This window comes from Pseudophryne corroboree, chromosome 8 (genome assembly GCF_028390025.1).
Source record: "Pseudophryne corroboree isolate aPseCor3 chromosome 8, aPseCor3.hap2, whole genome shotgun sequence".
Taxonomy (NCBI): Eukaryota; Metazoa; Chordata; class Amphibia; order Anura; family Myobatrachidae; genus Pseudophryne; species Pseudophryne corroboree.
Window position 1 is genome coordinate 400,017,313 of NC_086451.1, and position 17,139 is coordinate 400,034,451.

General features: G+C 44.0%; 1 protein-coding gene across 1 annotated transcript in view; it reads left to right on the forward strand.

Annotated features, from left to right (window-relative positions):
- Positions 1-286: 286 nt before the first annotated feature.
- Positions 287-17,139, forward strand: part of LOC134949291 (cytochrome P450 2G1-like) — a 174,691-nt gene continuing 157,838 nt past the window's right edge. The window contains exons 1-2 of the mRNA XM_063937788.1: positions 287-552; positions 11,701-11,863. Of these exons, the coding sequence (XP_063793858.1) occupies positions 373-552; positions 11,701-11,863 (343 nt within the window). The 5' untranslated portion in view covers positions 287-372. The remainder of the gene's footprint in view (positions 553-11,700; positions 11,864-17,139) is intronic.

Below are 17,139 nucleotides of genomic sequence, written 5' to 3' on the forward strand. Positions count from 1 at the left end.
CATAATATACAGTATAGACACACTTCCATATGTCATACTATACAGAAATACTCTTGCTTAATATATATAAAGTTGTTATTAATTCTCACATTTTAGAAATAAATGATCCAAGCTTTATTTTACCATATAAATCTATTTGCACCATTAAAGCGAGCTGTATATGAAAATATATGATTAAAGCCTCCACGTAGTAGCAACACTGTGACTTTGTTCCTTACAGAATGTTTTCAATATCATGCTCCACCTACAGGTTTTTTAAACCAACTTCGTGAACCATCTTCTATAATACACAGTTGAATCTCACTGAATGTGGTCAGTTTCTTGGCAGACCGTCAGACACACAGAGCTGAAGCCAGTGGGAGCTAACGCAGAATGGATTTACAACAAATTCAGACACTAGGACTTATTTTCTGTGTCTCCTGTCTCATCTTGTATTTAAGCTTGAAGAGATTTTGGAGATATGAGAACCTTCCTCCTGGACCAACACCCATTCCACTGCTGGGGAACGTCCTTGATATAGGAGTAGGAGGTATAGTGAAATCCCTGCTGAAAGTAAGTCCTCGCTAAGCTTTTCTTTAACCGGATGAAGAAGATCAAGTTTTAAATATTTCACATTTGACGTAATAGGAAATATTGGATTTGTATTTCAAAATATCTAAAAGTTTATGATTCTAAAGTTGCATATGTGATAGGGGGACAAATATCCCCATGCACAGCCACTGGCTCTATTTGTGCAGCATGCAGCACTGTACATACTCATTTTTCTACATTTATTTTGAGGCGGCGTGCCAACACCTCCCAACATTTGCACATGCTCCTCCATTGCCAGGGACCATGGGTAGTGTTTTGCCAAGCCATATGGAGACATAATCAATGCTTGTGGGAGAGGAAATGCTGCCTACGACATTACTTTGGTTGACCCTCCCCCCCCCCCCCCATCGCATGAAGCTAGATGAGACATACTGTATCTAAAATTACATATAGGCGTGTCCACGCTAATCTTGGCTGCCGCATGCACACGCATCATGATTGAAATTATTTGTGCCTGCATGCAAACCATTCACAGGAGCGTACTCACCATTCAACCCTGTGGGCTGTAGGTTCGAATTTAGCGAATGCGCACTTTTGTGGACACTCTAGTTGCACCTGCTTTGCCGTGAATATCTGCAAATCGAGGCAAAGCTGAGTGTGAACACATTTGTATAACATGCAACGGCAGGGCATACAGTATGCAACAAATTCCATGGTTGCGATATAATGTGATCACTTTGTGTATTTGTCGTTAAGGGCAGGATCTTATGACTGTCTATATTAGAAGATGAAATTATTAATGAAAGCACTGTGAATGGAATGGTAGGCGGAGCATGACAGGTTTTAGGCATCATTATGGGCATCCGGTCAGTATTTCGGCATTCGGGATGCCGGCAGTCGGAATATCAACGTCGGATTCCCGACTGCCAGTATTCCGAGCATAGGCCGCGAGGGGAGGATAGGGTTAGGCTGTGCGGGGGTTAAAGTTAGGCTGCGGTGAGGGTTAGGGTGAGGCACCACCGGGGAGGGTTAGGGTTAGAATGTGGGGTGGGAAGGGTTAGGGTCAGACTGTGGGTAAGGAGAGTTATGGTTAGGCAGGTTGGAGGTTAGGGTTAGACCTCTGACCTAGTAGGTGTCGGGATTCTGCACTCGGTATTATGTCTGCTGGCATCACAAATACCGGGATCCCGATACCAACACGTCATTATGTAGATATACCCATGTGTCAGGAGGAAAAACAAACTGAGCAGGTAATCACTCCACACATAAGGGCAGTAAATGTGAACTTTGAAGATGAAGTTGTGGGTACTCACATGCAGATGCACATTTTATGGGGTTCAGTATGATTTGCCGATGGATGGGATGTCGGCTGTTAGTATACCGACAGCGGCATCCCATCCATCAGGATCCCGACACCCCCCCAATAATCCCCCTAACCCTCACCTTTTCCCGACCCTAACCCTAACCCTCCCTTGTGGGTGCCTAACCCAAGCCCTCCTCAGTGATGCCTAACCCTTCCTGCTTGGTGCCTAACCCTAACCCCCCTTCCTCCACTGCCTAAACCTAACCCTCTCCGTTTGATGCCTAACCCTAACCTCCTCTTCTAAGAGCCTAAACCAAACCCTCCCTCCCTGGTCCCTAACCCTAACCTTCCCGTCCCTGCTCCCTAACCCCCCTTCTCCTAGCCTACACCTAACACCCCTCCCCCGTCCCGCTGTAAGGACAATGGGGATGCTGGCTGTTGCCGGTAATGTGACAACGGCATCTCGAGCAGCGTCTGTATGTAGACGTCGGCATTGTGTCTTCCCTTGGGTATCCCAGCGTCGGTATATTGACTGCCGGGATCCCATCCGTCGGGAAGCTGACTGCTTCCCATTTTATGCTTTAGAGCAGGATTGGGGAACCTCCGGCCCGCATAAGGCCCGCAAAGCCACTTGTTCTGACCCACTGCTTCTGTCAGGGGAGGAGAGCGCAGCATGCGCCTCTCCTGCCCCTTTGTTCTCAGTCCGGCGGCGTTTCTCAGCTGTCAGGGCAGAGTGGAGAGCGCAGCTATGCCCGGTGCCAGCGGCGTGTAGTACCTCAAACCAGCCGCGGTTCGTGAGCCAATCAGAGCTTCTGGACCAGCAGCCAATCAGGAGCAGCCACTGCCGGTCTGCGAGCTCTGACTGGCTCACGAACCAGTGGCTGGTTTGAGAGGTCCTACACGCAGCCACCGCCAGACATAGCTGCACTTTCTTCCCTGCCTGGCCCCTGACAGCTGAGACACGCCGCCGGACTGAGCAGTGCACTAAGGGGCAGGAGAGGCGCATGCTGCGCTCTCCTCCCCTGACACACACACACACACACACTACAGCAGTGGTGAGCAGCACAATGGGGTGGGGGGCATGTGTGGGGCAATGTGTATCTGGCACTGTGGGGCAATGTTTATCTGGCACTGTGGGGCAATGTGTATCTGGCACTGTGGTGGCATATGTGCATGTGGCACTACACTATTGAGGACATATGTGTATCATGTCCCATTTTAATTGGCCACGTCCTGTGTGGCATGTGACCACATCCATTTTTTGGCGTGCGCGCACCAAGTACCTCTAAGTGGCATATCTACTGGGGGGCCAGCTAATTTTTAAGTTGATCATTTTTGTATGGCCCCCGAAGGATTTTATAAATATCCAAATGGCCCTTGGTAGAAAAAAGGTTCACCACCAGTGCTTTAGAGCAATGTAATTAAAATATTTTAAATCAATATTTATAACATTATAGTAACATGAGTGATTAAAGTCTATATTTTGATATGGTTGATTTAAATAGGGTTAAGCAGTCTTTTTCACCTGCTTTGTGTATAGCAAGATGCACAAAAGTGTGACAATTTCAGACTGACAGTAAAATCGGATGAAATTATATGCACACATGCAGAGCCGGATTAAGTCCATGGGGGCCCGGGGTACTTAAAACAGTGTGGCCCCTATTCAAGAGAGGAGGGCGGGGGGTCACATACCAGCCAATGATCGAACTGCGCTCCCGTCCCCGCCAACCGCACAGACAGCTGAGCGACGGCTCAGCTCTCTAATCATGTATGAATGAAGCAGCCTGCCGCTCAGCCATTGGGGCAGCCTACTTCACTCATACGTTATTGGACAGCTGAGCCGTCGCTCAGCTGTCCTGTTTGTACGGCCGCCGCTGCAGTGCGGACGGGAGTACAGCACCACAGATCGGATGAGATCTGATCTGTAGTGTGGCAGGGGGCTGGCTCTGCACACATGTATAAGCACAGTGCGCTAGGAGATACAATCACACAAAAGAGAAACATACTTTCATGCCATAAATAAAACCAGATGTAAATGTAGTGAATGGTGGTCTCTGTGGCAGTTTGGAGGGTGGATTTACTATTCAGTAGTTTGGAGGGTGGATTACTATTCAGTAGCTTGGAGGGTGGATTTACTATTCAGTAGTTTGGAGGGTGGATTACTATTCAGTAGTTTGGAGGGTAGATTTACTATTCAGTAGCTTGGAGGGTGGATTTACTTTTCAGTAGTTTGGAGGGTGGATTTACTATTCAGTAGTTTGGTGGGTGAATTTACTATTCAGTAGTTTGAAGTAGTGATGAGCGGGTTCAGTTCCTCGGAATCCGTACCCCCCCGAACTTCACCCATTTTACACGGTTCCGAGGCAGACTCGGATCCTCCCGCCTTGCTCGGTTAACCCGAGCGCGCCCGAACGTCATCATCCCACTGTCGGATTCTCGCGAGATTCGTATTCTATATAAGAAGCCGCGTGTCGCCGCCATTTTCACTCATGTGTTGGAGATGATAGGGAGAGGACGTGCAGCGTTCTCTCAGTTTCTGTGTTCAGTGTGCTGCAAATATCTGTGCTCAGTGTGCTGCAAATATCTGTGCTCAGTGTGCTTGCAAATATCTGTGCTCAGTGTGCTTAAAATATCTACGTTCTCTGCCTGAAAAATGCTCCATATCTGTGCTGCATTGTAGTATATAGTAGGAGGACAGTGCAGAATTTTGCTGACCAGTGACCACCAGTATTATATAGCAGTACGGTACAATAGTCCACTGCTCTACCTACCTCTGTGTCGTCAAGTATACTATCCATCCATACCTGTAGTGCATTTTAGTTGTGCGCAGTATATATAGTAGGAGGACAGTGCAGAATTTTGCTGACCACCAGTATATAATATATAGCAGTACGGTACAGTAGTCCACTGCTCTACCTACCTCTGTGTCATCAAGTATACTATCCATCCATACCTGTGGTGCATTTTAGTTGTGCGCAGTATATATAGTAGGAGGACAGTGCAGAATTTTGCTGAACACCAGTATATAATATATAGCAGTACGGTACAGTAGTCCACTGCTCTACCTACCTCTGTGTCGTCAAGTATACTATCCATCCATACCTGTGGTGCATTTTAGTTGTGCGCAGTATATATAGTAGGAGGACAGTGCAGAATTTTGCTGACCACCAGTACATAATATATAGCAGTACGGTACAGTAGTCCACTGCTCTACCTACCGCTGTGTCATCAAGTATACTATCCATCCATACCTGTGGTGCATTTTATTTGTGCGCAGTATATATAGTAGGAGGACAGTGCAGAATTTTGCTGACCACCAGTATATAATATATAGCAGTACGGTACAGTAGTCCACTGCTCTACCTCTGTGTCGTCAAGTATACTACAAAAGTTCAGTAAAATGACCCAAAAATCAAAATTAAAAGCGTCTGATGAGAAGTGTAAACTTGCCAATATGCCATTTACGACACAGAGTGGCAAGGAACGGCTGAGGCCCTGGCCTATGTTCATGGCTAGTGGTTCAGATTCACATGATGATGGAAGCACTCATCCTCTCACTAGAAAACTGCAGTGCCACTCCAAGATGGGCCAGGTGTTTGTGTCGGCCACTTGGGTCGCTTAGCTTAGCCACACAGCTACCTCATTGCACCTCTTTTTTTCTTTGCATCATGTGCTGTTTGGGGACTATTTTTTAAATCTGCCATCCTGTCTGACACTGCAGTGCCACTCCTAGATGGGCCAGGTGTTTGTGTCGGCCACTTGGGTCGCTTAACTTAGTCACACAGCTACCTCATTGCACCTCTTTTTTTCTTTGCATCATGTGCTGTTTGGGGACTATTTTTTAAATCTGCCATCCTGTCTGACACTGCAGTGCCACTCCTAGATGGCCAGGTGTTTGTGTCGGCCACTTGGGTCGCTTAGCTTAGCCATCCAGCGACCTTGGTGCACCTCTTTTTTTCTTTGCATCATGTGCTGTTTGGGGACTATTTTTTTTTAAATCGGCCATCCTGTCTGACACTGCAGTGCCACTCCTAGATGGGCCAGGTGTTTGTGTCGGCCACTTGGGTCGCTTAGCTTAGTCACACAGCTACCTCATTGCACCTCTTTTTTTCTTTGTATCGTGCTGTTTGGGGACTATTTTTTAAATCTGCCATCCTGTCTGACACTGCAGTGCCACTCCTAGATGGGCCAGGTGTTTGTGTCGGCCACTTGGGTCGCTTAGCTTAGCCATCCAGCGACCTTGGTGCACCTCTTTTTTTCTTTGCATCATGTGCTGTTTGGGGACTATTTTTTTTAAATCTGCCATCCTGTCTGACACTGCAGTGCCACTCCTAGATGGGCCAGGTGTTTGTGTCGGCCACTTGGGTCGCTTAGCTTATCCACACAGCTACTTCATTGCACCTCTTTTTTTCTTTGCATCATGTGCGGTTTGGGGACTATTTTTTAAATTGGCCATCCTGTCTGACACTGCAGTGCCACTCCAGGATGGGCCAGGTGTTTGTGTCGGCCACTTGGGTCGCTTAGCTTAGTCACACAGCTACCTCATTGCACCTCTTTTTTTCTTTGTATCATGTGCTGTTTGGCGACTATTTTTTAAATCGTCCATCCTGTCTGACACTGCAGTGCCACTCCTAGATGGGCCAGGTGTTTGTGTCTGCCACTTGGGTCACTTAGCTTAGTCATCCAGCGACCTCGATGCAAATTTTAGGACTAAAAATAATATTGTGAGGTGTGAGGTGTTCAGAATAGACTGGAAATGAGTGGAAATTATGGTTATTCAGGTTAATAATACTATGGGATCAAAATGACCCCCAAATTCTATGATTTAAGCTGTTTTTGTGGGATTTTTGTAAAAAAAACACCTGAATCCAAAACACACCCGAATCCGACAAAAAAAATTCAGGGAGATTTTGCCAAAACGCATCCGAATCCAAAACACGGCCTCGGAACCGAATCCAAAACCAAAACACAATACCCGAAAAATTTCCGGTGCACATCACTAGTATGAAGGGTGTGTTTACTATTCAGTAGTTTGGAGGGTGGATTTAGTATTCAGTAGTTTGGAGGGTGGATTTACTATTCAGTAGCATGGAGGGTGGATTTACTTTTCAGTAGTTTGGAGGGTGGATTTACTATTCAGTAGTTTGGAGGGTGGATTTAGTATTCAGTAGTTTGGAGGGTGGATTTACTATTCAGTAGCTTGGTGGGTGGATTTACTTTTCAGTAGTTTGGAGGGTGGATTTACTATTCAGTAGTTTGGAGGGTGGATTTACTATTCACTAGTTTGGATGGTGGTTTCCAAACATGTTTGCTGTTAAGAAATGGCCAAAATGCAGCAGGTTCTCCCATTCACAAACCGCAGTAAAACCTCCACAAACTGCATATATCAGCCAGAAAATGTAAAATGGTATTTCCCAGCGCAAAATTAGTAAAAATGAGTGACAAAAATATATAATATATCAAGATTTTTAATATTAAAAAATTCTAATTCATATGGAATATGCAATAAAATTAATTTCATAAAAAGATATAAATCCTCTAAAAATGATTAACTTATAGTCTTCAAGGAAGGGATAAATGTAGATATTGTTATATAAATTCTAAAAACAAAAAATCATATCGGATAAATTCATAAATATAGAAGTCCTCTTATCTTTGGAAAGGTAATGCTTAGCAAGACAATATATATTTTGTATGTATGTAATGCTTAGCAAGACAATATATATTTTGTATGTAAGTTCTAGCAGATGTTATATGTAAATAAAGGATTAAGACACCTATTACCGGTAAACATAAATGCATGGTATAAGACAGCATCTAAATGGACATAAATTTCAGAGGTGTATATCAGCGGTCTAGTTTGTCTATGTGTTACATGTAGTTTGTCTTTATGTTTACCGGTAATAGGTGTCTTAATCCTTTATTTACATATAACATCTGCTAGAACTTACATACAAAATATATATTGTCTTGCTAAGCATTACATACATACAACATATATATTGTCTTTCTAAGCATTACTTTTCCAAAGATTTCTATATTTATGAATTTATCCGATATGAATTTTTTTTTTAGAATTTATATAACAATATCTATATTTATCCCTTCCTTGAAGACTACCAGTTTATCATTTTTATATCTTTTTCTGACATGAATTTTACTGCATTTTCCATATGAATTAGAATTTTTTAATATTAAAAAATCTTGATATATTATATATTTTTGTCACTCATTTTTACTAATTTTGCGCTGGGAAATACCATTTTCCATTTGTACAGTGGAATTAGGTAGTGATTCCACAATTTTCCACAGCAGCATCCTAAATAAAGTGGGTGTACTTTCTCCATTAGCGCAGTGTCAAAACCCTTCGTCCAATGCATATATCTGCCAATGGTGAGGAGGCACAATACATTTATTATGTACGGTTGGCAACTATTATGAATTTTGTGCAAGGTGCAAAACATCTTTATAAATATCTCATGGGGGGTTATATTATTTAAATAATATATTAGGGGACCAAATTAATAATGATCATATTAATATATCAATATTATTTATAGTAAACTTATATTCTAGTTATAATATAGTTATATTAAGTTGCCAGTATAAATGATTGCTAATAGGGGCAATGAAAATATATATACAGTATGATTCGAAAAATAATAATTAATATTTTATTACGTGGCACTATTCATAGTGACATAAAATTTTAATTGTTTCCCCCATCATAAATTAATTAGCAATCATTATTACTCATTAATTTGGCCCTTATTAAATGTATTAACCACTTAACTGGCAATTTCCCCCCCAAAAAAACCGCCCCCGGAAATGTTGTTTTTTTTATGACAAAATTAGGTGAAGAATATGTTTTTAAACTTGTCCACAAAGTTTTTATTAGAAAAAATATATATATAAAAAAAAAGTTTTTCAAACATTGGTCACCATCAGTCACCATCAGAACATCGCGACCATCACTCCTGATGACGGTAAGGGGAAGAGAAATATGGGGACTGTCCTGTCACTGCTGGATACAGTGATCTTGAAATGGGGGGTGCAGAGCCGCAGTTGTGGTTTTTTTTTTTTTTTATGCTGGCAGAAGGGGTGACACTGAGCTGCCTGCCAAATATCTGCTCGCTGTGGTGATCGATATAGAGGGAGGAGGTGGTAGGGAGGGCAGAGCTGCACTGCCACTGGTGCCCGGTCACTGCACATGGTGAACGGGACAGAAGGAGGGAAGGAAGAAGGGTTTCTGCCAAGTGTGTGTGTGTGTGTGAGAGGGGGATGCAGGGCTGCACGATCACTGTAGCTAGCAGTGTTTGGGATACACTGGGTGCAGAGATGGGTTGGTTGCAGGGGTGTAGTATGGTATGCTGGCGGTCGGGCTCCCGGCGACCAGAATACCGGCGCCGGGAGCCCGACCTCCGGCATACCGACAGTGTGGCGAGCGCAAATGAGCCCCTTGTGGGCTCGCTGTGGGCACGGTCTCACTACGCGTGCCACGCTATTTTATTCTCCCTCCAGGGGGGTCGTGGACCCCCACGAGGGAGAATAAGTGTCGGTATGCCGGCTGTCAGGATTCCGGCGCCGGTATACTGTGCGCCGGGATCCCGACAGCCGGCATACTGAAGACCACCCGGTTGCAGGAGGGTTGGCAGGTCCCTCTGAGTGGGCATTTCTGACTGGTTGCATCTGATGCGAGCATGCCAGGCAAGTGGTTAAATAATATTGTCCCATAATATAAAAATGTAATAATAATAATAATAATAATAATAGCAGCAGTTTTCTCCAAAAAGGTCAAAAGGCACTTTACAGAAATCATGAATCAGACTACAGCGTTTACAACCGCAGAAAAATTCAGTCACCATGAACATAACCGAGATGAGTAGCAGCCATTTAGGTCATTGGTTCCAAAGATGAGTCATCCTACCCAAAAACCGCACCAGGCAAGGCAAATCTTGGGTATTCTACTTTGGTTGCAGTGGTAAGAATAGGCAATGCCCTAATAAATCGGAAGTCCAGTGGCCGTTAATGATCATAAAGGACAGCTCTAATATGAGTGCTGTCCTTTGAGGTACTATTCACATATGTTAGTGCACTCAGCCCAATTCCACTTAATCAAGAAGCTTCAGAATACGAACACAACATACATGATCCTTAATCGTCATTAGATTCATGCAAGTAGTGGGTGAGTCATCCATTTGGTCTCTCTATGGGGAAAATTTACTAAGTTATGTAGAGTGATAATTTGGAGAGAGATAACTACCAACCAATCAGCTACTTGCTGTCATTTTTCAAACACAGCCTGTAGTATGGCAGTTAGGAGCTGATTTGGCTGGTACTTTATCTCTCTCCGTTTTATCATTCACAAAAGCTTTGTTTGTTCATCTACCCTTATATTGGTTACAATTTGGTTACAATGTGTCAGAAAAACAGTATAAGGAAATAAGACACACAAGGGTAAAATTTAAAGCAACTGGAAAAGATAGATACCCACTGAATAATTAATTTCATGTGTTTCTGAATCTGCCGGGTGCACTACATAGGTTACAGTTGTCAGGATAAGCAATTTGTAGAAGTGTGATATATGTACATTGGAAAATTACAGAATAGAAAGTGAGAGTAAGAAATAAAACAAGTCAGAAAACAGGGAAAGCTGTCAGCATATTACAGGCAGAAGTACATGGTATCAACAGATTAATAACTAAAATTACATAATGTGAAATGAGTGAGAACAGATTGCAATGATAGCAGTAGCAGTACTGAACAATACATTTATCCGGTGAAGTTGAGGGTGTGTGTGTGTGAGCGGGGGGGGTGGGGGGGTTGGAACACTAGCCTGGGCTGCAGTGCTTGACATATTGTTTAATTTGAGGATAAAGTAGACCAATGGCTGCAGGGACTGACATCACAGCTCAATTCAAATTCAAATCGAACGACCGATATATACTGTACATGTATGTAGGTAGATCTGCCAGCTGGCGGAGCCATTGGCATAGTCAAGTGTATACCCAGCCTTACAGGGGGGATGTTGCAAGTTTTTTCTACCTACTTCAATTAATAGAAGGATTGCCTGCTCAATAAATGTATAGTACCCTCTCATCTTCTCTTTGGCCAGATAGTGCAACATAGGGCCTAATTCAAGGTTGATTGCAAAATAACATTTTCCCCTAATTGGCAATACCATATGTACTGCAGGTGGGGCAGATATAACATGTACAGAGAGTTAGATTTTGGTGGGCTATATTGTTTCTGTGCAGGGTAAATACTGGCTGTTTTATTTTTACACTGCAATTTAGATTTCAGTTTGCAGTTGAACACACCACACCCAAATCTAACTCTCTCTGCAAATGTTATATCTGCCCCCAACAGTGCACATGGTTTTGCCTATTAGAGGAAAATGTTATTTTTGCAATCAACCTTGAATTAGGCCCATCATATAAGCGATCTCACCTCTCACAACCACCTCATTTTTTCTGGTGGTAATTCCACCAGAAACTTGGTTTGGAAAATCATTGCATGATAAATATGACTGTTTCTATTTGTTATGTGTGAAAAATAATGACAGCGATGTGTACTATACTGTGGGTTTTAAAAAATAGTCTTGTAGCAGTTTCGACTTTACTAAATCTGGTAGTTTCTAGACTGTCAGAAAATAATGGACATTTACTCAACATGCCGTTTAAAAATCACCCTGCCACCTTTAAAATTTGAGTGTAGACCACTTTATTATATTTGCTTATTCAGTAGTGCATATATGACCGCCAACATATATCACAGTGGTCTATTTGTTCAATAAATGTTTATGTTGGAATTATAATAAGCATAATAAGCTAATATTCTAAATGTGCTGTATATATGTCATTCAGCTCAGAGAGAAATACGGTGATGTGTTTACCATCTATCTTGGGTCCCGTCCAGTTGTGGTTGTCACTGGATATAAATCAGTGAAAGAAGTCTTTTTAGACAATGGAGATGATTACTTAAATCGCGGGGACATACCATGCTGGCAGCCTTTCTACAAGAATAGTGGTGAGTAATAGATATTTTTATGCTTTTCAACATTTTAATTTATTTAAGATGGAATTTTCCATTTCTATTTATTATGGGTAACCTGTTAGTCCCTTCTTTTTATTATTTTATGAACTATGAGGCAGATGTATTTACCTGGAGATGGCAAAGGAAGTGATAAACCAATGATAAGTGCAAGGTGATAAAGGCACCAGCCAATCAGCTCCAATATGTAAATTAACAGTTAGGAGCTGATCGGATGGTGCGTTTATCACCTTGCACTTACCACTGGTTTATCACTTCCTTATGCCGTCTCCAGGCTTAATACATCTGCTCATATATTCTGTACAGTTGTGTCCCCCCTCATCCTTGCTGCAATCCATTCACAAGTGCAAAATGGATCACGGCAGCGGCTACACGCACCAGCCTGTGGGTGCGTATGCTTTATTGCATACTATGAAAGCAGGTGTGTACAGGGGCAGATCTACTGTGAAACTAATGAAGCTTAAGCTACAGGAGACCTAATCAAGGAGGGGCCCTGAAGCAACTTTTTTCACATTTTGTTATTATGTACTGTATGGTTATAGCTTGTCACCAAAAACACAATGACAACCAGGCCTCTAGTACAGCATAGCTGCTGTTACAGCTTAGATGCCGTCGCTTAGTACCGTGGGAGCTGCTGGGAGTTGTAGTCAAGCTCTGTGATATGCACTCTGTAAAAAGTGTGAAACGTGTGGTTTAAAACTACAATTCCCGACAGCCTGTGGAGCCTCTTTTTGTTACAATCCCAGGAATGGCAGAGCTTGAGGGGGCTTGTTCTAAAATGTTGTGGGGACTAGCCCCAAAGAAAATTCCTTTTCTGGAGCACTCTATTGAAATAATTAGTGGTATGTTGTATAGAGGATTAATGAATAGTATTAAAACTTAACTTTTATTTCTCACCTATCTAAAATACAAGGGAGAGTGTTCAGAACGTCTACAGTCAGACACTGAGAGGTGATTATCTACCCACAACATTTTTGAATGTGAGTTTCTCATAATTCCAGGAGCACCTCCAGCCTGTTTATGACTTAGATAGGATTGTCCTTAGTACTAAGAGTAGCTGGTTTTCAGTAAACGATGTTCAATAGATATCAAGTATCCGGTGCAGGATAACAATTTCAGCTTTATATGGGGGCTTGTTCTAGGAAGGAGGCTGGGAGCAATGAAAGGTAAGATGGAGCCTGGGACAAGGAGGCATCTATAATTGGTAATTTTGCTGGCTCTGAGCAGTGTGTGCTGTCCATGGACCTTATTGAATGTTTCCCTTTCATTGCTAGTTGTGAAGGGACCCCCATAACAGTTGAACCTTCAGGGTCCCAAAAATGTAGGTCCGAAACTGGGTGCATGTAAGTATATGCTCTGCTTACATCTCTATTAAAAACACATTTATTGAATCCCATGTACAGTACTTATTCTACATATCTTCTGCAAACACACAGACACGTTGCCAGAGGTCAACATTTTCAATAGTTTTTACTAGTAATGAGCGGGTTCGGTTCCTCGGAAACCGAACCCCTCCGAACTTCACCCATTTTACACGGGTCCGAGGCATACTCGGATTCTCCCGTATGGCTCGGTTAACCCGAGCGCGCCCGAACGTCATCATCCCGCGGTCGGATTCTCGCGAGATTCGTATTCTATATAAGGAGCCGCGCGTCGCCGCCATTTTCACTCGTGCATTGAAAATGTTAGGGAGAGGACGTGGCTGGCGTCCTCTCCGTTTATTAATGTTGCTGCAAATATTTGTGCTTATTGCTTAATTGTGGGGACTGGGGAGCAGCAGTATTATATAGGAGGAGTACAGTGCTGACTTTTGTTGACCAGTGACCACCAGTTTTATCCGTTCTCTGCCTGAAAAATGCTCCATATCTGTGCTCAGTGTGCTGCATATATCTGTGCTCACACTGCTTTATTGTGGGGACTGGGGACCAGCAGTATTATATAGGAGGAGTACAGTGCAGAGCTTTGTTGACAGTGACCACCAGTATATATAGCAGTACGGTACGGAAGGCCACTGCTCTACCTACCTCTGTGTCGTCAAGTATACTATCCATCTAGATTCTATACCTGTGGTGGATTTTAGTTTTGCAGTTTGCTGACAGTGACCACCAGTATATATAGCAGTACGGTACGGAAGGCCACTGCTCTACCTACCTCTGTGTCGTCAAGTATACTATCCATCTAGATTCTATACCTGTGGTGCATTTTAGTTTTGCAGTTTGCTGACAGTGACCACCAGTATATATAGCAGTACGGTACGGAAGGCCACTGCTCTACCTACCTCTGTGTCGTCAAGTATACTATTCATCCATACCTGTGATGCATTCCAGTTGTGCGCAGTATATATAGTAGTAGGCCATTGCTATTTATACTGGCATATAATTCCACACATTAAAAAATGGAGAACAAAAATGTGAAGGTTAAAATAGGGAAAGATCAAGATCCACTTCCACCTTGTGCTGAAGCTGCTGCCACTAGTCATGGCCGAGACGATGAAATGCCATAAACGTCGTCTGCCAAGGCCGATTCCCAATGTCATAGTAGAGAGCATGTAAAATCCAAAAAACAAAAGTTCAGTAAAATGACCCAAAAATCAAAATTGAAAGCGTCTGATGAGAAGCGTAAACTTGCCAATATGCCATTTACGACACGGAGTGGCAAGGAACGGCTGAGGCCCTGGCCTATGTTCATGGCTAGTGGTTCAGATTCACATGAGGCTGGAAGCACTCATACTCTCGCTAGAAAAATGAAAAGACTTAAGCTGGCAAAAGCACAGCAAAGAACTGTGCGTTCTTCTAAATCACAAATCCCCAAGGGGAGTCCAATTGTGTCGGTTGCGATGCCTGACCTTCCCAACACTGGATGGGAAGAGCTTGCGCCTTCCACCATTTGCACGCCCCCTGCAAGTGCTGGAAGGAGCACCCGCAGTCCAGTTCCTGATAGTCAAATTGAAGATGTCAGTGTTGAAGTACACCAGGATGAGGATATGGGTGTTGCTGGCGCTGGGGAGGAAATTGACAAGGAGGATTCTGATGGTGAGGTGGTTTGTTTAAGTCAGGCACCCGGGGAGACACCTGTTATCCGTGGAACGTATATGGCCATTGACATGCCTGGTCAAAATACAAAAAAAAAATCACCTCTTCGGTGTGGAATTATTTCAACACAAATGCGGACAACAGGTGTCAAGCCGTGTGTTACCTTTGTCAAGCTGTAATAAGTAGGAGTAAGGACGTTAACCACCTAGGAACATCCTCCCTTATACGTCACCTGGACCGCATTCATCAGAAGTCAGTGACAAGTTCAAAAACTTTGGATGACAGCGGAAGCAGTCCACTGACCACTAAATCCCTTCCTCTTGTAACCAAGCTCCTGCAAACCACACCACCAACTCCCTCAGTGTCAATTTCCACCTTACACAGGAAAGCCAATAGTCCTGCAGGCCATGTCACTGGCAAGTCTGACGAGTCCTCTCCTGCCTGGGATTCCTCCGATGCATCCTTGAGTGTAACGCCTACTGCTGCTGGCGCTGCTGTTGTTGCTGCTGGGAGTCGATCGTCATCCCAGAGGGGAAGTCGGAAGTCCACTTGTACTACTTGCAGTAAGCAGTTGACTGTCCAACAGTCCTTTGCGAGGAAGATGAAATATCACAGCAGTCATCCTGCTGCAAAGCGGATAACTCAGGTCTTGTCAGCCTGGGTGGTGAGAAACGTGTGTCTGGTATCCACCGTTAATTCACAGGCAATTAGAGACTTGATTGAGGTACTGTGTCCCCGGTACCAAATACCATCTAGGTTCCATTTCTCTAGGCAGGCGATACCAAAAATGTACACAGACGTCAGAAAAAGAGTCACCAGTGTCCTTAAAAATGCAGTTGTACCCAATATCCACTTAACCACGGACATGTGGACAAGTGGAGCAGGGCAGACTCAGGACTATATGACTGTGACAGCCCACTGGGTAGATGTATTGCCTCCCGCAGCAAGAACAGCAGCTGCGGCACCAGTAGCAGCATCTCGCAAACGCCAACTCGTTCCTAGGCAGGCTACGCTTTGTATCACCGCTTACCATAAGAGGCACACAGCTGACAACCTCTTACGGAAACTGAGGAACATCATCGCAGAATGGCTTACCCCAATTGGACACTCCTGGGGATTTGTGACATCGGACAGCGCCACCAATATTGTGCGTGCATTACATCTGGGCAAATTCCAGCACGTCCCATGTTTTGCACATACATTGAATTTGGTGGTGCAGAATTATTTAAGAAACGACAGGGGCGTGCAAGAGATGCTGTCGGTGGCCCGAAGAATTGCGGGCCACTTTCGGCATTCAGCCACCGCGTGCCGAAGACTGGAGCACCAGCAAACAGTCCTGAACCTGCCCTGCCATCATCTGAAGCAAGAGGTGGTAACGAGGTGGAATTCAACCCTCTATATGCTTCAGAGGATGGAGTAGCAGCAAAAGGCCATTCAAGCCTATACATCTGCCCACGATATAGGCAAAGGAGGGGGAATGCACCTGACTCAAGCGCAGTGGAGAATGATTTCAACGTTGTGCAAGGTTCTGCAACCCTTTGAACTTGCCACACGTGAAGTCAGTTCAGACACTGCCAGCCTGAGTCAGGTCATTCCCCTCATCAGGCTTTTGCAGAAGAAGCTGGAGACATTGAAGGAGGAGCTAAAACAGAGCAATTCCGCTAGGCATGTGGGACTTGTGGATGGAGCCCTTAATTCGCTTAACCAGGATTCACGGGTGGTCAATCTGTTGAAATCAGAGCACTACATTTTGGCCACCGTGCTCGATCCTAGATTTAAAACCTATGTTGTATCTCTCTTTCCAGCAGACACGAGTCTGCAGAGGTTCAAAGACCTGCTGGTGAGAAAATTGTCAAGTCAAGCGGAACGTGACCCGTCAACAGCTCCTCCTTCACATTCTCCCGCAACTGGGGGTGCGAGGAAAAGGCTAAGAATTCCGAGCCACCCGCTGGCGGTTATGCAGAGCAGTCTGGAGCGAGTGCTGACATCTGGTCCGGACTGAAGGACCTGCCAACGATTTCTGACATGTCGTCTACTGTCACTGCATATGATTCTGTCACCATTGAAAGAATGGTGGAGGATTATATGAGTGACCGCATCCAAGTAGGCACGTCAGACAGTCCGTACGTATACTGGCAGGAAAAAGAGGCAATTTGGAGGCCCTTGCACAAACTGGCTTTATTCTACCTAAGCTGCCCTCCCCCCAGTGTGTACTCCGAA